Genomic DNA, 22,853 nt, shown 5'->3' on the forward strand with positions numbered 1-22,853 from the left:
CACTAAAGATTATAACCGCTCACCCGACAGTTTGCAAATTCGTTTTCTGCTCACTGTCTGAATTCTTAAACCCAAACCATTTCCATATTATGGATATTCTACCAGTCTTTGATTGTCCTCACCGCTTTCTGCTTTAAAAAAAAAAAAAAGAAGCCTAAAACAAAACAGCATTCGCTGTTTCACAGTTTTGAATCTTGTGCCATCTCGCGGCCTGTGACTTACGCGAGATGTCTTTCAGCAGAGTTATGGTTTAGGGCACAATGTAAACACACCTCATGAAGCATGGACAGCAAGACAACATCGGAGCACAGCAGAAGTTCAATCACAGGTGCTACACCTCCGCTAGAGAACCCTCTCAACTTGGGAGAATGTGTCATCATAATCGCTCATGAACTCACTGAATCGACATCATCTACATCCTTGCTAGCCATTATTTACATGGCTTTGAAACATTGGAACTCTGCTGGCCTCTCGGTGCATTCTGGGAAGCGCAGGGGGCCACCAGGGGGATTATGGGAAATGTTTAAACAGGGAATGAACTGTCATGTTTTTAGATGATTTGCTGGGACAGGCAGATGACTGTGAAGCCTGCTCTACCAGCCGTTAGAAATGAAATTCTATACTGTAGAGCAAATTTATACAGACTGACTATATACCATCTACTCCTAGCAGCAAGTATAATGATTTATATTGAATGATTTATGTGATCTGCTCTTCTTCTTCGTCTTCTTCTTCGTCTTCGTCTTCTTCGTCTTCTTCTTCGTCTTCTTCTTCGTCTTCTTCTTCGTCTTCTTCTTCGTCTTCTTCTTCTTCGTCTTCTTCTTCGTCTTCGTCTTCTTCTTCTTCGTCTTCTTCTTCGTCTTCTTCTTCTTCTTCTTCGTCGTCTTATTATTATTATTATTAAAATCAAGCTACAGTGGGTACTGTTGACCTATTTGTGCTTGCAGAATCGTGATCATCCTCTTAACCTCTTTCAGGACTCCTACAGAAAGCAGGTAGTGATAGACGGTGAGACGTGTCTGCTTGACATCCTGGACACTGCAGGTCAAGAGGAGTACAGTGCCATGAGGGACCAGTACATGAGGACAGGGGAGGGATTCCTCTGCGTCTTTGCCATCAATAACACAAAGTCTTTTGAGGATATTCACCACTATAGGTGAGCTAAGAAGCTGCTGTACGTAAAAAAACAAAACAAAAAAAACACACACACAAAAGTCAAACTGTTCATAAATAATAACGCAACAGTTTAAGGATCTGTGCTCTGTTTCATTTGGATATATATATATATCTGTATGTTGCTGGAACGATAGGTTGCTAGCATCCATACACTACCACCAATGAACAAGTTCACAAGCAGACTTACCAGACTCATGGAACACAATGCAAACGAGTGTTTTCATTTTTATTGTGTTGGCCCTGTATTTTTTTTTAATGTATGTACATTGAATTGTACTAAATAAATTCAAGCAGTCAACTCTCCTGTGAATATCTGGTATTATTATCACTTACTGAGGCGTTGCTGGGCCGGTAGCATAGATTTACTTTTGCGCTACCTGGCTATACCTGCCCGCAGTAATGGGCAGGTATCCCAATACCCTCCCGCTGTGCATAAACTGATGACGTCATAGCGCGCAGCCCAGGAACTGTCCGCAGACGAAAAGATGAAAAGGTGAGACCTGTGTGTTGGTCCCAATATGGATATTACAGATGATTTTCTCATGGATAGTCTGACATTGAACAGCAGCCAAAGCAGCCAGCTTGATGAGGACACACTGGCAAATTTGGAGAGCAGCGCGGTACCAGCCAACACAACAAAAGTTAAAGTGAGCCAAATTTTTAATGTACGCGTTTGCTGGGTGTCGTGCATTTTGAAATGACATTAAATATTGTTAATGTGATTCCACATGTTGTGTATCTCTGTAAGTGCTAATAATGCAAATAACATGCAGTTGTCGGGCGGTGTGCATTTTCAGAGTCCCTCCGTCCATGCCCAGTTGCCCAAAATGACCGATATTCGCATCGGTCATTTTGGGCAACTGGGCATGGACGGAGGGACTCTGAAAATGCATACCGCCCTCCAAAAGCATGTTATTGTAGTATTATAACAAGTCAGCACAAGTAATGCTCTTCCCTACTTTTCTTTTCCTCCCTTATTGCTAATTCTCAATCCATCAAATATATGATTCCCCACTGTGTCCTGTTTGGTTTTATTTTTTCATGTTATAGGTTACTGTTATTTGGTGACTTGTCACCATTTTATACCCTCTACCAGCAATGGTATGATACAGTTCATTTTTTAAGGGAGCATGCTGTTCTATGAACTCTCAATATTGTCTCTATTCAGTGCACATGAATAGTTCAAGGAACATTGGAAATGTGAAAAATATAATTCATATTTTCAGTCTCTGCCTATGATAAATGAAGTAATTTTGCCCCCTGCTCCCTAGGAATCCTGCAGGCAAGCTATGTTTTTCATAGGCTTAAAATAAATTTGCTGATACTTTATAGATATTTAATGAATGTACAGTATGCATGGGGAATTGTTTTTCCTTTGTGTTCATTGTAAGTTGAACGTTGAACTTTTAAGTATCAGCAGGTGGATTTTAATGTTGTGTGAGATTGAACTGAAGCTAGTGACACTAAAGAAATGTAGATATAGATGGTTTTAACTTGGTTTTAGGCACGCTGTTCTGTTCTTTCATGTTTTTGTCTTGTCTTTTACGTTACAGTGGCTCCTTAGTTTGGAGACACGTTGAACGCACCTCCATTTTAAAACCCCATTCTCAATGTATTTGGGAATACACTGCCATCACAGTTGTGAAGAAAAAAACAAGGCTAATGTAATTCATTATGACAGTTTATTTATCTCCGTAGGATTTATTGCGATAATTTTCCAGTTAAGATAAATGACTGTTTTCACATGTAAAGATTTGTGAAAATCTGTTATGTATTAACTCACTTTACTGTATATCATGATTTATTAACTCAGTGGTGTTTTTATTCTACTAATACTGCAGTAGAATAATACTACTTTTACTTGGCCGGCGCACATTTGTCAAAATGGTATTCTAGGTCCCCCCCCACACACACACAGATTATGACCAAATTCTTCTTATTTTTGGTATTAATTCAGTAGTAATTCTGATTGCTGCTTGCGGTTTGTCCATTGATGTGCAGAGAGCAGATCAAGCGGGTGAAGGACTCTGAGGACGTGCCCATGGTGTTAGTGGGGAACAAGTGTGACCTCCCGTCCCGGACAGTGGAAACCAAGCAGGCTCAGGACTTAGCACGCAGCTATGGCATTCCCTTTATTGAGACTTCAGCCAAAACCAGACAGGTGGGAGTCCAGCCTGTGGCAGGTTACACCCTCAAACACTTAGATAAACATGTCTGTCTGTCATAAAACCTCCACATTCCCATTGCAGCTTTTACGGTATGTTGAATTGTGAGCTGATGCATGTCATTTGTTGACTTTGCCTGAATGGGTGGAGCAGTTAGAAAATTTTCACTGGAGATTATTCTTGATGATTACACTAATCATATGGTAGATGTGACAAGTGCAAATGAAATGCTTGCGTCTTGGCTCATGGTGCTGTTCCCATGTCACATTCAGTTGCTCTAATGGTCTCTTTTCCATAATTTTGTTTGGAAATGTCTTTGGTATTGTGCTACACATTGATAAATCCTCTTTGGTGAATTAGGTTTTTAATTAATGGGTGGTGATATAATCATTGCATGCTGTTTTTTCTCATGGGTATGCAAAATTACTTTATCATTAAAGGACATCTGTAGTTGATACTAGATTATAAGTAATCAGTAAATATGTCAGGGAGTCTGCATGAAAGGACAAGTGTTGGTAATTACTCTTGGGGGGGTGTGGTTAATGACTGCTGTGACTGGGTGATGGAAGAACTTCTGTGGTGGTGTTGTGAGCATGGCCATAGGTGGCTGCCTTGCTGATGCAGTGATCTGTAAATGCATCCTTTTCTTGTCTCTCTGAAATGGGGTGAATCACAGTGCCTTCTGGTGAGGGGAATTTAATGGCATAATGATTCATTTCTTACAGGTGTGCTAATCTGTTTTGCCGTAGCGTACCTGTAAGTTATTATCCAAACTGTGCTACAGTTACGCCTTGCCTTCAAAGCCACTCATTACTTCCAGAATATCAGTGATTTAATTTTTTCCTTTTTTTTTTTTTTTTTTATTCAAGCAGTGAGGGGAATTGTCTGTGCACTGCAGATTTTCCTAATACTTCTACTTTACCTTCCAAATGTTTTTCATCTCCTGTTGAGGGGTATGCATGCATGGACGTAGTCAAACACAGAAGCCAGCAGTATACCAGCGTGCTGGATGGTAAACAAAGCGACAGCAGCTGTATTCGCTTGTCCATAAACAGCATTATAAGCTCCCGCAACGTGGACAACGTGACAGTTCACATTGTGAGAACAGGAATCAGTTTTAGACTTAGAAAAACCATTATGAATGAAACGGCTTTAATACTATTTTAAGCCTGTCTGAGCGCCATTTTTATTAATGATCGTTAAAGCCGAACCAGCAGCGTTGTCTGATACCACGAAGTGGGCAACGGAACAGTCCACATGTGAGAACAGGAATTGAACTGTTTTAGACTCTAACAGGAAAAAAATGTCATGAATCAAACAGTTTTAGACTGTTGGAGCTCATGAGGCTGTTTAATTAATGATTGTTAAAATTCAACCAGTGTTTTGTGAATGCACGCTGGTAAACACACAAACTCGCACATTTGTGACAAAACGGTGACATCATTAAAGCAAGTTACTTTTTGTATGAGAAGTATGTTTTGTTTTTTTACCTGCGTGTCTCAGTAAGCAGGAGGAACAACATAAACTAGCCTGTGTGCTGTGGGTGCACGTGATTTTCCTTGCCACCATTTTAAAAAAACAAAACTGTGCACAAAGCAACTCACCTTTGCTACAATTACCTGAGACACATCTTATGATGATCTTACTAAACAACAACTTAAGGAACAACATAAAGTAACCTGTGTGCTGTGGATGCACGTGATTTTCCTTGCCACCATTTATAAAAAAAACAAAAAAAAAAAACAAAACTATGCACAAAGCAACTCACCTTTGCTGTGATTACCTGAGACACATCTTATGATGATCTTATTCACAGACCCCGCAATGAAGTATTTGTATTCCTGACAAAATAGTTGTAGGTGTCTGGGTACTGAGTATCAGGGACGTATTCACATGCCAGCAGCTCCGAAAACATCTGCAAAAATTGCAGGTCCTGAAGGCTGGTCCACACAATGCTCGTCATATACCTATGTTTCGCTGACTTTGCCACAAAAAAGGATTTTGCTCTTAGGTTGTGGAATTTTGGAAGGTTCGGCTGCTGTAAACAATTGATTTCTTTCAGCCATTTCCCGTCCAGCATGAAGGTATACTGTCTCAGGGCGTGGTTTGATGATGTCATTACATACCCTCTATGGGCCTGAAAGTTGGCTGTTTTAAAGTTTGTAGTTTTCATTCTTTACATGGATTAAATAGTTATGTTTTTGACTATTTTAGGGCTGTGTCTCAAAAAGTTTCAGTCTATTAATTAATTGTTTAGTTTTTCGGAAATAGAATCTTGATTTAAGTATTTTCCAGAGCCCAATATAATTCCTTCAAATGTCTTGTGTTGTCAACAACCCAGAGATATTCATTTCATGGCCAGATGGGAGTTAAGAAAACCATAAACAAACCAGAAAGTATTCATATTTTAGAAGCTGAAATCGTAACATTTGGATATTAAACATATAGTTGTCTGTTCATTTGTGTATTTATGAATTAATTGTTGCAGCTTATGTTTATTAGTGATAGAATTGAACTATTTATGACTCAAAACTACTCCCCCCCCAATGAACAAATCGGATTATGAATACAAGTACCCAAGTACTGGTCATCGATTAATATGAAAACAGTAATGGCCTACGCTTCTGGAAGGGACAACACAATGATGCAAGTGCTCAGTGTATGCTTGCATCACAACAAGGTAGTCTCCAGTTCAAGGCCACTTGTCCTGCATTTTCCATCATCTGGAATTGCATGTGGAACGGCGTTCGGCATAAACTTGTGCCATATTAGCACATAGAACCTTACTGGATCCACTGTGGCAACCCCAAGTAAAAATGGGGGAAGCCAAAATGAATTAATGTATACAAATTTCTAAAAAAAAAAAAAAAAAAAAATACATTTTTCATGACATGCAATGACTTTTTTATTATTATTATTTACATAAAGCTTGAGTAGCATTATGATTTCCCACATGATTTTGAACACACACTGAAATGGCGCTTAATGGCTTCAGCTAAGGTTTCTTTCATTGTTTTGAGCCCATGTTAATCAGTCATTATTTTGCTCAAAACTCTCAGCAGTGCAATGACGGCAGAGCCACGATCGTGTAGGTGGAACTAAAGGCGGCTCAACATTCAACTGTAAAACAACCAGTCATTGCATCTCTAGATTGATACAAACTTCCAAAAAATAGCTGACAGTCTTCTGCTTGTAACACATGGACAGACCCTTACATGTGCTACACATCTTTGTTTTGCCAAATCTGTGCACAGCTTCTGTCAGAAGCACCGTGGATGTCAATAAGTTGTCCCATTTTGGCAAAAGATGTGTAAGTGTTAATTGGCATTTATCACTGGTATAACACATTTTGCTTCACAGCAACATTGTCATTTGAATTTAACTACAGTTAGGCTGTGTTTTTAAATAAATAAATCAGGATGTGAAAACTACAAATTTTTTACAGTCACCTTTCATTCACTTATAAAGCAGTGAGCTAGACAGACATTGGATGGATGATCCAGTTTTGGATAAGGAACCTATAGTTTCAGAAGACCACACGTTTTGAGCCAGTGCTTTCCATTGATCTGCTTAGTTGCATAAGAGCAGTCTCACACCCCTGCTGTGCATCTTTTTAGCGTGTCTGTAAGCTGTAACACTTGCACCCACATAGCCTGTCTTACTGTATTTCACAATATTGAGGGAAGGTGTGTCTCATACTGCAGAGAGTGGAAGATGCCTTTTACACTCTGGTACGGGTGATCAGGCTGTACCGGCTCAATAAGCTCAGCAAGGAAGAAAAGACTCCGCGCTGTGTCAAGCTTAAAAAGTGTGTTGTGATGTGAAAGGGGTAAGTGTATGCAGTTGTGCTCCTCCCGCCTTGTGTGTGCTTGTTGTGAGTGGGGAGTCTGGAGAAGGCAATGGGGAAGATGTGCAGTGAGAGCGGGTGCTTCATGGGTTCTCAAAGCTAACCTGCTGGTTTCTACTGGGGTTATGCTGAGGCTCTAATGGGCGGCTGAAATGGCTGATTTCTGTCCTTTCTTGTGTCTATATCATGCCAGGGTTTGTTCAGTAGATGTGCCCCAGGTCTGCTTTCACTCTTGTTCACTGTTGCGTTGTGATCCATGCTACATTTACCAAGTGATCCTTTATCCAAAGTAACCAAGTAAACTTTCTTCTTTTTTTTTTTTTTTTTTTTGTAGAACCTGTCAAATCTGTACTCTGTACTTTTCTGTTTTGTGATGCTTCACAAAACAGAAAAGTAGATCAAATGTGCTCAGAAAGGAGAATGATGCCACACCCACATTTCAAACTATCCAGCATGTAGAGAAAAAAAAAGTTATCTGGACTTAAACATTCAAGTTTGGTAACAAAATATCTGAATCAATTAGGCATTCTCCCATATATTAACATGGAGCCTGAAATTTGTCCTTGTAAATGAACTGTTAAAGACTGCCAATTGTACAGTTAACTGCTTACCTTAGCGTCTTAAGTACTGGACAGCATAGCTATCCACTGAGGCATTACAAGTCCCAGAAAAGGTGGATTTTGTTAATATTGGTGATACAACATTGTGAATTGTTTATTTGAATTCTAATGAGCAAAATATATATTAGTTTCAATATTTCTATTGGTCTCGCTTCAGTCATTGCTAGAAATTCAGTGCATATATACTATAATGTGCTAGAGCGTAACGCCTGCGACAACAGTTGGAGGTATCTTCTTTAGTCTGCAGAAGCCTGAAACAAAGAAATTCTGTCTATTACTTCCTGGTATTATTGAACAAGTAATATAATTATTCTGTTGAATCAGAGTAGGAGATACAAGGACTTATTCTCAGCGTTACGCTTATGACAGTTTTGCCTTGCTTTAGAAACATGTTGTTTTTCTAGGAAATGACATTTCTACCTTTACAAAAATGTATTACTGTGTTAGTATGAAGCACAAACTAACTGACAAAATACAAGGTTATTTCTTTAACATTCAAATGATAATGCTAAATATCAGTCAGACAAAATTGATGGGGAAAAAAAAGTGCTATATTTGGGGTAAATTTCGTGCATATCTGTGGAACCGTGTGGAATTTTTCCCATGAAATTGTCAGTACCTGTCAGAGACTATAGGCAACTCACAGATAAATCTGGATGGTGCTAAATAAAATAATGGCTTCTTCATGACAAATGCAATGCAAATCAGCAGTTAGGCTTCATTATTTTTTAACTAGACCAAATATGACAGTGAAACACAGGTCTTTGTTCAGTGTTTGGTTAATTACATTTTTTTTTTTTTTTTTTTTTTTTTTTTTTTTTTACATAAATTTGTGATGATCAATATTGTGATGAATGGGTTTGAATTTTGTTGTCACTACATGGAGATCAGTCAGAACAGGTTCTATAACTGATCCTGGTTTGTATCATCCAGGGGCGATTGAATAGGATTTGATATTCCACAGATAAGGTGGAAAAGTGTTTGGACCAACAAATTCTTAAATGAAACATTCTTGGATTTGAACTGAAGTGGAAGTGTGAAAGCAGCCTGGTTTGCTGAAATCCGTTTAAGACTGATACCGACTGGTGAGCTGTCTGATTGATGAGGTCTGTGGTGAATCGGTAACCAAATCAGGTGCTGAAATGTTTCTGAGGTGGTCAGTTGTGTTGTGTGCTTGTTTTTCCTGCAGACTCAATCAGTTTTCTTATTTTCCTCGTGCTCCTTTCTTGTCCTCCTTTGTAGAGGGAGTATGACCACACACTAAGCCTCTAATTGCACTGGGTCCAGTGTGTGATTTATTCGCTCTTCTGCTTGACCCGTGCTGATTTTTGTGTGTGTGTGTGTGTGTGTGTATGCACACAAAATACTGCAAAATCTTTTTTTTTTAATTGATATCTCATTTTATTGCATTTTACAAAATGTTAGTGCTATTGTGTCTGAAAATGGTACATCAGACATTTACATTGGAGTGATTAAATCAAAACTAATCAGGATAAGAGTTCTGTTTGATGGTTTTGCTTTTTTTTGTTTGTTTTTTTTAATTCACTTACCTTTTAGAACTCTTTAAATACAGTTTATGCTTCATTACAAAACCACAGCAGTAATTAATACTGGCACATCTGTCTTTCAATTGCGTTGCAGTGTAAAGGTTTAAATGCATTTTAAAGGGAGACCTCCTCTTAATTAATTAATTTATTTTTTTGTCTAATAGTGTCATTCTAAGTGTTGGTAGGGTTAGACCTTACTTGTGTGAAGCGCCTTGAGGCAACTTTGTGATTTGGTGCTATATAAATGAAAATAAATTGAAATTAAATAAAACTGTTTCAGTTACTTTCAAAATTCACATTTTCTATTAATAATTATCGCGCTAAAAATAAATCATCGCTAGAGGCATTGCATTCAAATCAGATGTGTGACATACACGTATGGGGAAATGTGTTTACAGTACAACAGAAAGCCATTCGTTCTTCATTCGTTAAGCATTTAGAATTTCTAGACTGATAAATAGTCTACTTTTGAAACTCACCTCCTGCAAAGACTTCCTCTGTTCTCACAGCGACAGCTGGCTTTGGTCTTCTTGACCGGACTTGACGTGACTAAGCTCCCTCGGTAGATGGTATGACCGCAGGCTAACGGCTATCAGCTCCAGGTCCTGGCAACACAAGACCGTCTTTACAGAGATATGTTCTGGGTTACACCAGCGGTTAACATACATGATTAGTCCCACCTTTGGTTTTCCCGCATGGTTTAGTATCTGTCTGCTTTCACAGCAGTGAATCCCAACAGGTCCACGTTAGCGCGTCCAGTACAATGTAGGTTAGCCACGTCTCTGTAAGGATAAACAAGCTGCTCTCACAGTAAATCCACTGGTTTTTCAGTGTGGACACCTTGACGATCTTGTTTGGCAGCAAATTCACATTTCCCATGATCATGGAGGGAATCGGTGGGTTGTAGCGCCTCTGGTTGTCTGCTAGCCTAGCCTTTAGCTTAGCCCCAGCCTTGCAGCCCCTGGGTTTCCTCCTCAGCTCTGCCAGGATTGGGTGACATATCCCGGCTTTTCCCTTTGTTTTCAGACCCAGCAGTTCCTCTCTTGAATAAGTGAAAAGGCTGGCTCCTGGTAGTGTTAAAAAGTTAAAAATATCCATGGGATATGTATAAAGAACACAATATCTTTGTGAGAAGAGCAGGAGAGTAGAAAGGATAGGAAAAAATAACTAAAAAAAAAAGAGGTAAAACTGGAGAGCGCCAGATGCATTAATCATAAAATTTCTGATCAATCAGATGTGTTCTTTAGAATTTTAAATTTTATCCATTTATTACTGTTCAAAAACAAACAAAAAAACATAAGAGGGGTGTGAAATGCATGTTTTTAGTATGTTGTATCACATAAAATAAGAATTATTTTAAGCTAGCCCCTCTTTAATTAATATGCCTAAAATAAATAATAGTATATTTATAAACGGTCACATTTGTTCATGATTTAAAATGTTCAAATTTTCTTCAGGTGGTCTCCTGTGGTTAGAAATCAGATTGTATTTTATTCTGTTTTTATAATAACTTTTATTATTAAATGAAGACCAGAAAACTGTTTGGAAATTTCAAATTGGATTCTTTTTCCGTTGATCCAATGAAGAGGAAAAATCTATCAAACACTAACTAAAACATTCGCATAGTACTTGTATAAATGTGGTTTTTAGTGAATGAGTTCTTACTTTTTGTTGCAAGCATAAGAGTGATTCTCTGAAGGGCCTGTGACCGTGATGATTGAAGAGTTGGCTTTTTCTTTTTGACACAAGTTGTGATGCAACAGTGCACCAATGTATCAAACAGTATAGGGCAAAAATGTAAAATGGATATTTACAGAATCTAAGATGAGTTTCTCTTTTGAATTGAATAAAGATATGATATAACTATCTTGGGTATAATCTGTTCATATCCACACTCACAATAGGGGAGGTGGTGGCTTAACGGCTTGCATGTTGGACTGGGATGACAGCAATTTGGGTTCGCGTCCCGATTGCAGCCACGCTCCCAACTGGCACTCTTAACACCAGTGCTGAGGAGGAGTGAGAGACACGTGCTGTGGGCCCTTCTGGAAATAAGTCCTTTGTTGAGACTTTCGTTGGTTACCCACGTTAAATAAGAGAACCTCAACCTCACACACACAAAATAAAATAATGGAATCCATTGTTAGTTAAACTACTCCAAGCTTACCACCGTAAACCCAGTTTGAATGGGATTATACTCAACAAAAATATAAACGCAACACTTTTGGTTTTGCTCCCATTTTGTATGAGATGAACTCAAAGATCTAAAACTTTTTCCACATACACAATATCACCATTTCCCTCAAATATTGTTCACAAACCAGTCGAAATCTGTGATAGTGAGCACTTCTCCTTTGCTGAGATAATCCATCCCACCTCACAGGTGTGCCATACCAAGATGCTGATTAGACACCATGATTAGTGCACAGGTGTGCCTTAGACTGCCCACAATAAAAGGCCACTCTGAAAGGTGCAGTTTTGTTTTATTGGGGGGGGGATACCAGTCAGTATCTGGTGTGACCACCATATGCCTCATGCAGTGCAACCCATCTCCTTCGCATCATCCGTGAAGAGAACACCTCACCAACGTGCCAAACAGCAGCGAATGTGAGCATTTGCCCACTCAAATCGGTTACGACGACGAACTGGAGTCAGGTCGAGACCCCGATGAGGATGGCGAGCATGCAGATGAGCTTCCCTGAGACGGTTTCTGACAGTTTGTGCAGAAATTCTTTGGTTATGCAAACCGATTGTTTCAGCAACTGTCCGAGTGGCTGGTCTCAGATGATCTTGGAGGTGAACATGCTGGATGTGGAGGTCCTGGGCTGGTGTGGTTACACATGGTCTGCGGTTGTGAGGCTGGTTGGATGTAGTGCCAAATTCTCTGAAACGCCTTTGGAGACGGCTTATGGTAGAGAAATGAACATTCAATACACGAGCAACAGCTCTGGTTGACATTCCTGCTGTCAGCATGCCAATTGCACGCTCCCTCAAATCTTGCGACATCTGTGGCATTGTGCTGTGTGATAAAACTGCATCTTTCAGAGTGGCCTTTTATTGTGGACAGTCTAAGGCACACTTGTGCACTAATCATGGTGTCTAATCAGCATCTTGATATGGCACACCTGTGAGGTGGGATGGATTATCTCAGCAAAGGAGAAGTGCTCACTATCACAGATTTAGACTGGTTTGTGAACAATATTTGAGAGAAATGGTGATATTGTATATGTGGAAAAAGTTTTAGATCTTTGAGTTCATCGCATACAAAATGGGAGCAAAACCAAAAGTGTTGCGTTTATATTTTTGTTGAGTGTAGTTTGTTATGGGGAAGTGGAATAACTTAATGCTATCAGAGGATGTCAGATTATCATTACTTGCAGAGGGTAAGAATTCTCTGTGTAGGAGATGGGAGGGGTTATTTGATAAATGGGCCTCATGCACTGTCATCACCCCTGAAACAAACAGTGGGGGGGGGGGCAGATCAGGCTCCTGTGCTTTTCTTTCTTCCCCCTCCTTTCCTCCTTCCTTTTTTTTATGGTTATGGTCTCGCTCTGTAACAGGATCTGTTTTGTCACAATCGTCTCTTCAAATTAGTCAGATTTTCTCAGTGTAAAGCGGAGTTGCATCTGGAATGGCATCTGTTGTAAAACTTGTGCCTAATAAGCATGAGGATTCATACCGTATCCTCTGTGGTGGCCCAAGAGTTTAAAAATGAAGAACTCAAAAGAACATACGGCTCTCTGTGCGTGTCCCAAAGCAAAGCAGGTGCTCTGCAGACCTTTCTGTATGAGCATGAACCAGATGTGTCCCATCTATGGATGTGCCGAGCTGATTGGTTCCTATCGGAATCGGCCTGATCAAGGCATTTATTTATGTATTAATGTATTTTTCATTGATCAGTATCAAATTAAGATCAATATTAAACCATTAACCAAATAAGTGCACATGCAAGCCCTCTACTTTGTGAACCAAAAACAGAATCATGGCTGATGCTGCTTTACTACAGAGCATTTAAAGCAGTTTAACACTCTTAAATTTTATTCACACATCATCAATTGTGTGTGTCAGTCTCACAGAATTTCTTAAGAGCACAGTTATAACAGGCAGTGCTTTTCAAAAACATTTCATATCACTTCAAATTTGCACCATGTCTGTTTTTGATTGATGGTGCGTGCAATATGACCTTCTTTCTGGCCAACCACGTAATAATTTCCACAAAAACAAAACAAAGGTTTATCCTCGTAGCCTGTTTTCCACTTGGTTACAGACATTATACAGATAGATGCTTTTTGCACTTTTGAAGACATTTCAAAGTTGTCTTTTGAATATAAGAACAATAACGATGATCACAAGAATGAATGTAATTTTAACTGCAAAATCGTGTTTTAGTCACTATTAATTTGTGTCCTAGTTTTACCACTGCAATCCTACAGTGGAAGTAGAATTGATGAGACATTAAAAAAAAATCTGTACTTAATTGTTTTAAATAAATAATAAATACAAATATTAAGGAGCGATCTTAGATTGAAGGCTTTTTTTGGAGGGGGGGGGCTTAATGCATGGCAGAGCTGATAAAGTGACGAGCCTGTATAATAGATTATTTTTAATGTGCTTGTGTTCTGCTCTGTGCAAGTGTAATGTTGAGGAAAATACAAGTATGGGATTGGGACTCTAATTAATTACATTACCCCACTGCCCTATGAGAAACTAATCCCATATAAATAGTTTTAGCCATCATCAGCCAATAAATTCTACCTCAGTTTCTTTTTAAAAAAAAAGTAAGCTTGTTATAGATTTATTGTCACTACACCATTTTACATGTTTACTTTTATACTTGGGTTTTGTCTTAATTTTACTATGAAAGCAATTGCTACTTAACAGTTTTTTTTTTCTTTTTCCAGGGCGTTGACGATGCCTTTTACACATTAGTGCGAGAAATCAGGAAGCACAAGGAGAAGATGAGCAAGGAGGGCAAAAAGAAGAAGAAGAAGTCCAAGACAAAATGCACACTTATGTGAATAATCACTCTTTTCAAGACAGACTTAAAAAGAAACTATGTTCACCAATTAAAGTGATACATTTTGTACATTACACTAAATTATTGGCCTCTCTAGCAATACCCACCATACTGCATTCTAAACCAGAGTCAATTTTTCTGCCTCTATTTGCTACTTGGACACGAATAAGCTTTATTTCCTGATTAGTGCCACTTGCCCACATGTGTTGCTCCAACATGTTGCTTGTTTATTTCTATTTTAATAGGATGATGTTAATTTGGGTCATTTAATATAGTTTCAGAGCTGTGGGCTAACTGGCTGCACTGCTCATTTAAGACAAATTAGTCACTTTTCCCCTCCTTTGCTTGAAAGGCGTGACCTGCAACCATTTAGTGATGGCCTTTTAAGTAAAGGATGCCAAAGAATGAATTTTTTTTTTTTTTTTTTTTTTTTGAAAGCAGCAGGACCACCAGATGTCCCAGTCTAATGTCCCCGTCTCTTCTCATTGATGTCAGTGATCCAAGTATGCATTACTCGTCTCAGAATGTTTAACACCTGAATTAGTTATTAATTTGCATTGTTGCAGTGTTTTGTATTGTGCGGGGAGTGATTTCTTGAAGTTTTTTTTTTTTTTTTTTTTTTTTTTTTTTGGTGCATGTTATGTCCTAATGAAACGGGGCAAACTTCCCTTGTATGCTACATTTAATGGAGGAAGCAATGAAGAACCATGTTGGCATCATAATTCATTTTTCTTGTTCATATGTGGCTCTTTTTTTCTTAGATTTCAATTAGGGATTTCCTTATAGGTGGCAAAGTTTCGCTCAATGATCCAGACTTTCCCCATTTTGTGACATTAAAATGGGAGTAGCAGCCCTGTTTTGTGTTGTCAGTGCTTTTATGTTTCAGGGAATTATGTTTTGTCAGATGTGTGTGGGTGTTTTTTTTAATTTCTGAGAACTCATTCTTGGTCTCAGTTGGAGTAATTAACATGGACAATAGTTCATCACTCTGTAAAAGCAAAACAAAAAAGGCAAAGTTCCACTGTGATCCTATTCCAGATAGAGTACTTCATATTTAAATGGTATGATGATTCAACTTTAGATTTAGTTAAATGTTACAAATTCTGATTCTAGAGGTAGAAGGTTGTAGAGAGGTCTTGTCCAGATTATTCCTTTTGTGGAACTTGTGAGAGAGTTCTTGGATCTGTTTCTTAAAGTGTTGGAATGATGTAGTGGGCTGTGGTTTAGCAGAAATGGTTGTCCAGTAGAATAATTTGTCATTTTCCTTCTAAGTGATTGTGTAATGTGGTGATGTAACTGGAACTGATGTTTGTAAATGAGGCAATAATTGCCATAAAATTGGGTTTTAGTAAAAAGTGAATGATTAAAAAAAAAAAAAACTAGTTTCCTTCCCTGGTTAGCCCATTGTTCACCTTTTCCATTGTAGTTGGAAGCTGCTGTCCCTGGGGATTATTATTATTATTATTTTTTTTTTAAGTTTGCAGTCTAGGTGCTACATTAAGATATCAAAAAGTACTAAGAACTTAAATTTTTTTTTTGGGGGGGGGGGGGTTGTTATTTACAGAAAATCCAAATAGGATGCATTTTATAATATTTTGATTTATGAAATTTCACCTGATTACCAGGTATGTTGTTTGTGTGTCTGTGTATGGTCCCCCCCCCCCGAAGTAGATATCATTAATGCAGTTTAAATTACAACAGTCTTGTTGATATTTCAAAATTTGGCTTTTTTTTTTTTTTTTTTTTTTTTTTTTTGGGCGTGCCAACAGCTGATTTCTGAAATGTATCATTTATACTTGGATCGTATTTTAACAACCTTTGTATAGTTGTGATACTGAAAGGTGCATATTTTGTAAATTGTGCTTCATTTTGTTGGTGTGTCTAAATGAATGTTGCTTTTATTGGAGTTTCACTCCGCTCTGTGTATGTGACTAGAGTGTGATTGCAACCAGGTCTAAGTGAATGAATGATCACGTCACAGCACAGTAGTGATCTGATCTCAGATGAGTCTATTGTTTTTATTTTATTTTTTTTTTTTGCCATGAATCTCATCACTCCTATTTAATGTGTAATAAAGAACAAAGTAAAGAGGAATCCAACTTATGTTTCATCCTTCAACTCTGATTTGTTTCTCATGCAGAATGTTTGCACCAAAACAGCATATTTGTTCATTTTGACACGTTAATGTATTGCACAAACAAATAAATGTGGACTCAAAATTTGCCAAGTACACAAGTAAAGCTATTTTCTTGCAAGAGCACAAGTGTTCCCCAGTAGGTGGCACTGTTCACTCACTTTGGAAGAGCCCACAAACAACAAAAAGCAGAAACTCACTGACTGTCCAGATGGAGTGAGTCCAGTTTTCTATCTTAAAAAAAAAAAAAAAAACCTGCTGATGCAGATGAGCCAGAATTGCTGTTTACTGTTCATATACATTTGTGGAATCAATTAACATATTGGTAAAAATATTCCTTTGTGATAATTCCATAAAATCAGAGTAGAACGATGACTGGATGGAATGCTGGTGTCCATGGTAACTTTAATCTCAATCCCCATCTAAAATCTGTCATTTATGCATATGGCAGATGTTTTTAAGGGAACTCTTGACACTGACGCTGGAAAGTTAATGCACGGTGTTTACCTGCACAACAGGAGCAAAGTGGGATTCAGTGTCTTACTGCAGAAAAGTCAGACAGGAGTAGTTGGCCATCAGTCCACTAACCCACTGGAACACACTGGACCTCCCACACCTGCATTTGGTTTGTGTTGTCCAAAATCAAATCTACCATTTCAGATTTCACGATCACATCACTTACATGAAAAAAAATCTGATAAATCAACTGTTTCCCCACTGGCTTGAGCATTTTAATATTGACTCATCAGATAATTAATTCAGAAAGGAAATGCTGAAGTCTATCATTATTCTGCAGCCAGGCCTGTCTGACCTCTGAAGGAACGTACACAAATGGCCTTTTAAACAATTTGATGTTGCACAGTGTGAAATGCTGCCAAAACACATTTAAGTCAGACCGATGTGGGAGTGCTGAAAAGTAGTCACGAGGATGTACAGTTGTATATAAAAGTTTGTGCACCCCTGACTTCCATGATTTTCCTTCATAAATCATTGGATGTTTGGATCAGCAATTTTAGTTAAATATATCATATAGCAGACAAACAGTGATATTTGAGAAGTGAAACGAAGTTTATAGGATTTACAGAAAGTGTGCAATAATTCTTTAAACAAAATTAGACAGGTGCATAAACTTGGGCACCCCAGCAGGAAAAAAAAAAATACATCAATATTTAGTAGCTCCTCCTTTTGCAGAAAAAACAGCCTCTAAACGCTTCCTATGGCTTCCAATGAGAGTCTGGATTCTGGTTGAAGGTATTTTGGACCATTCTTTACAAAACATCCCAGGTTTGTTGGTTTCTGAGCATGGACAGCCCGCTTAAAATCACACCACAGATTTTCAATAATATTCAGGTCTTTGGACTGAGATGGCCATTCCGGAATGTTGTACCTCTGCATGAATGCCTTAGATTTTGAGCAGTGTTTAAGGTCATTGTCTTGTTGAAAGATCCAGTCCCGGCGCAACTTCAACTTTGTCACTGATTCATGAACATTGTTCTCAAGTATCTGCTGATATTGAATGTAATCCATGTGACCCTCAACTTTAATAAGATTCCCAGTACCTGCACTGGCCACACAGCATGATGGAACCACCTCCAAATTTTACTGTATGTAGCAAGTGTTTTTCTTGGAATGCTGTGTTGTTTTTCAGCCATGCATACCGCCCCTTATGTTCAAATAACTCAATTTTACTTTGATCAGTCCACAACACCTTATTCCAAAATGAAGCTGGCTTGTCCAAATGTGCTTTAGCATACCTCAAGTGACTGTGGTGTGTATGCAGAAAAGGCTTCCTCTGCATTACATCATCATACAGCATCTCCTTGTGCAAAGTGCGCTGTATAGCTGAGCGATGCACAGAGACACTATTTGCTGCAAGATCATGTTGTAGGTCTTTGGAGCAGGTCTGTCAGTTGAGTATGACTGTTCTCACCATCCTTCGCTTCAGCTTATGAGATTTTTCTTGGCCTGCCACTATGGGCCTTAACTAGTACTGTGCCTGTGGTCTTCCATTTCCTCACTATGTTCCTAACAGTGGAAACTGACAGCTGAAATCTCTGAGATAGCTTTTGGTATCATTCCCCTAACCATGATGTTGAACAATCTTTGTTTTCAGGTCATTTAAGAGTTGTTTAGAAGGTCCCATGTTGTCACTCATTAGAAGAGATGCAAACAGGAGAAACATTTGTAAATGGCCACCTTAAATACCCTTTCTCATGATTGGATTCACCTGTGTAAGGAGGTCAAGGGTCAATGAGCTTACCAAACTAATTTTGTGTTCCAATAATTAGTGCTAAATGTATTAAAATCAATAAAATGACAAGGGTGCCCAAATTTATGCACCTGCCTAATTTTGTTTAAATATTACACACTTTCTGTAAATACTAGAAACTTCATTTCACTTCTCAAATATCACTGTTTGTCTTCTATATGATATATTTAACTGAAATTTTTGATCCAGACAACCAATAATTTGTAAAGGAAAATCATGAAAATTATCAGTGGTACCCAAACTTTTGCATACAACTGTATATATAAAATGTATATGTGTGTGTGTGTGTGTTTAGCTGAAATGACAAAAATTGGTGTTTAAAAATGAGCAAATGGCTACTTGTTGATGTTTCAGATTTTCTATTTAATGAAAGACTACATCATAAACATCATTTACTGTGCAGGTTCAGCATCCTGAGCAGTTCATGTGCCTGGAATAATGAAAACCTTTCTATGCTGTATTTATCAAGATGGAAACTATTATATTGCAATAAACAGAGTAATAGTAGCTAATTCATTCAAACTGGTAATGTGCAAACCACTTAGTGTTCATTTCTTATGCAAGGAAAATCACCAGTCATAAAAGAATTTAGATTCAAATTGTGTTGTCAACCTCTCATTTACTTCTAATATAAAAACTCTTTAAAAACAAGTGCAAAACAAACAAATTTAAATGTAGTCTGAAAGGATAATCAGAACTTTGAATGAGGTCAATTAAAGTAATCAGAGTAGACTCAAGCTACTCTAGCATTCTGTTAATTTTAAAATTTAATTTGTAAGTTGGCCTCCGATATCAAGGCGTAGTCAGGGAGAGGATGGTCTTCAGTTTGGTCTCATCACTGCTTTTTGCAGATGATGTGGTTCTGTTGCCTTCATTGTCCTGTGATCTCCAGCACTCACTGGATTGGTTTGCATCTGAGTGTGAAGGAGCTGGGATGAGGATCAGCACCTCTACATCTGAGACCGTGGTTCTCAGCAGAAAACCAATGGGTTGCCAACTCTGCGTAGGGAATGAGGTATTTCCCCAAGTGAAGGCATTCAAGTACCTTGATGTCTTGTTCATGAGTGAGGGGACATTGGAGTGTGAGATTTGCCAGAGAATCGGTCATGAGGGTTGGGTCATGACCGAAAGAACTAGATTGCGGGTGCAAGCGGCCGACATGGGCTTCCTCAGGAGGGTTGCTGGTGTCTCCCTTAGAGATAGGGTGAGAAGCTCGTCCATTTGTGAGGAGCTTGGAGTAGAGCCGCTGCTTCTTCGCGTTGAAAGGAGCCAGCTGAGGTGGTTTAGGCATCTGGTAAGGATGCCCTCTGGGCGCCTCCCTAGGGAGGTGTTCCAGGCACGTCCATCTGGGAGGAGACCCCGGGGAAGACCCAGGACTAGTTGGAGAGATTATATCTCCACATTGGCCTGGGAACGCCTCAGGATCCCCCAGTCAGAAGTGGTCAGTGTGGTCCAGGAAAAGGAAGTAAGTAAGCTCTCACTTCTAGTGTCTGCATGTAAACACACTATGTATGACCTATGTCTAATTTAACCTCAAAAATAGTTATTTAAATCAATGTTTTTCAAACTAAAGCAAGATGCATGTAAAGTGAAGTTTACATACACTCATCATGGTAATGAATGTGCATTCGGATAGTATTCACAGCGCTTCATTTTTATTTTTTTTTTACACATTTTATCAATCAATCAATCAATTTTTTTTTTATATAGCGCCAAATCACAACAAACAGTTGCCCCAAGGCGCTTTATATTGTAAGGCAAGGCCATACAATAATGATGTAAAACCCCAACGGTCAAAACGACCCCCTGTGAGCAAGCACTTGGCTACAGTGGGAAGGAAAAACTCCCTTTTAACAGGAAGAAACCTCCAGCAGAACCAGGCTCAGGGAGGGGCAGTCTTCTGCTGGGACTGGTTGGGGCTGAGGGAGAGAACCAGGAAAAAGACATGCTGTGGAGGGGAGCAGAGATCGATCACTAATGATTAAATGCAGAGTGGTGCATACAGAGCAAAAAGAGAAAGAAACTGCATCATGGGAACCCCCCAGCAGTCTACGTCTATAGCAGCATAACTAAGGGATGGTTCAGGGTCACCTGATCCAGCCCTAACTATAAGCTTTAGCAAAAAGGAAAGTTTTAAGCCTAATCTTAAAAGTAGAGAGGGTGTCTGTCTCCCTGATCTGAATTGGGAGCTGGTTCCACAGGAGAGGAGCCTGAAAGCTGAAGGCTCTGCCTCCCATTCTACTCTTACAAACCCTAGGAACTACAAGTAAGCCTGCAGTCTGAGAGCGAAGCGCTCTATTGGGGTGATATGGTACTACGAGGTCCCTAAGATAAGATGGGACCTGATTATTCAAAACCTTATAAGTAAGAAGAAGAATTTTAAATTCTATTCTAGAATTAACAGGAAGCCAATGAAGAGAGGCCAATATGGGTGAGATATGCTCTCTCCTTCTAGTCCCCGTCAGCACTCTAGCTGCAGCATTTTGAATTAACTGAAGGCTTTTTAGGGAACTTTTAGGACAACCTGATAATAATGAATTACAATAGTCCAGCCTAGAGGAAATAAATGCATGAATTAGTTTTTCAGCATCACTCTGAGACAAGACCTTTCTGATTTTAGAGATATTGCGTAAATGCAAAAAAGCAGTCCTACATATTTGTTTAATATGCGCTTTGAATGACATATCCTGATCAAAAATGACTCCAAGATTTCTCACAGTATTACTAGAGGTCAGGGTAATGCCATCCAGAGTAAGGATCTGGTTAGACACCATGTTTCTAAGATTTGTGGGGCCAAGTACAATAACTTCAGTTTTATCTGAGTTTAAAAGCAGGAAATTAGAGGTCATCCATGTCTTTATGTCTGTAAGACAATCCTGCAGTTTAGCTAATTGGTGTGTGTCCTCTGGCTTCATGGATAGATAAAGCTGGGTATCATCTGCGTAACAATGAAAATTTAAGCAATACCGTCTAATAATACTGCCTAAGGGAAGCATATATAAAGTGAATAAAATTGGTCCTAGCACAGAACCTTGTGGAACTCCATAATTAACTTTAGTCTGTGAAGAAGATTCCCCATTTACATGAACAAATTGTAATCTATTAGACAAATATGATTCAAACCACCGCAGCGCAGTGCCTTTAATACCTATGGCATGCTCTAATCTCTGTAATAAAATTTTATGGTCAACAGTATCAAAAGCAGCACTGAGTTCTAACAGAACAAGCACAGAGATGAGTCCACTGTCCGAGGCCATAAGAAGATCATTTGTAACCTTCACTAATGCTGTTTCTGTACTATGATGAATTCTAAAACCTGACTGAAACTCTTCAAATAGACCATTCCTCTGCAGATGATCAGTTAGCTGTTTTACAACTACCCTTTCAAGAATTTTTGAATTTTATGTTACAGCCTTGTTCCAAAATGGAGTAAATTAATTTTTTTTCTGCAAAATTCTACTTACAGCACCTCATAATGACAACATGAATTTTAATTTTTTATTTTTTTGCAAACTTATTAAAAAAAAAAAAACAAAGAAATTGCATGTGCCTAAGTATTCGCACCCTTTGCTCAATACTTTGTTGATGCACCTTTGGCAGCAATTACATGGAATTTGGCACACATATACTAAATTAATGTTTATTTTCAGATATGGAGCCATCCTGGAGCTGACCTAGAATGAGCTACAGGGGTCAATAAAGAATTACACAGCGGTCAAAATTTAAAAATGCTCAAATCATGTTGAAAACTATACCACATTATTTGTCTGATCATAACGATTCCAAAAAGGTATACTTTGCCGGAGCCAGATCTGATCCGGATTGTGGATTTTGTGTATAATTGAATTTAATATTGAAAAGCCCATTTGATGTACATTTTGCATTATATCTCAAACATAAGTGCCTCAATCACTCTCATTTGTGACAATGAGGTGCACACTGGCACTCTCAATGACTAAGTTTGACCACATCTGATCCGTATTGCAGATTTAGCAGATATTTGATTCTTCTTAACACTGAAAAGCCCCTTTGATCTCTGTTTGTTGTATTATATTTTAGTTTACGAAAAGCAACTTCT

The 22,853-nt window shown here is 38.6% G+C and overlaps 1 protein-coding gene across 2 annotated transcripts in view; it reads left to right on the forward strand.

Annotated features, from left to right (window-relative positions):
* The window catches only part of kras (v-Ki-ras2 Kirsten rat sarcoma viral oncogene homolog), a 38,280-nt gene extending 21,809 nt beyond the window's left edge, over positions 1-16,471 (forward strand). Inside the window, exons 3-6 of one of the 2 annotated variants that reach the window (XM_034176805.1) lie at positions 978-1,156; positions 3,178-3,337; positions 7,046-7,170; positions 14,257-16,471. In XM_034176805.1, the coding sequence (XP_034032696.1) occupies positions 978-1,156; positions 3,178-3,337; positions 7,046-7,165 (459 nt within the window). In that variant the 3' untranslated portion in view covers positions 7,166-7,170; positions 14,257-16,471. The remainder of the gene's footprint in view (positions 1-977; positions 1,157-3,177; positions 3,338-7,045; positions 7,171-14,256) is intronic. The other variant, XM_034176806.1, reaches the window with a different exon arrangement.
* Positions 16,472-22,853: the final 6,382 nt, after the last annotated feature.

Source organism: Thalassophryne amazonica, chromosome 8, assembly GCF_902500255.1.
Source record: "Thalassophryne amazonica chromosome 8, fThaAma1.1, whole genome shotgun sequence".
NCBI classification, from domain to species: Eukaryota; Metazoa; Chordata; class Actinopteri; order Batrachoidiformes; family Batrachoididae; genus Thalassophryne; species Thalassophryne amazonica.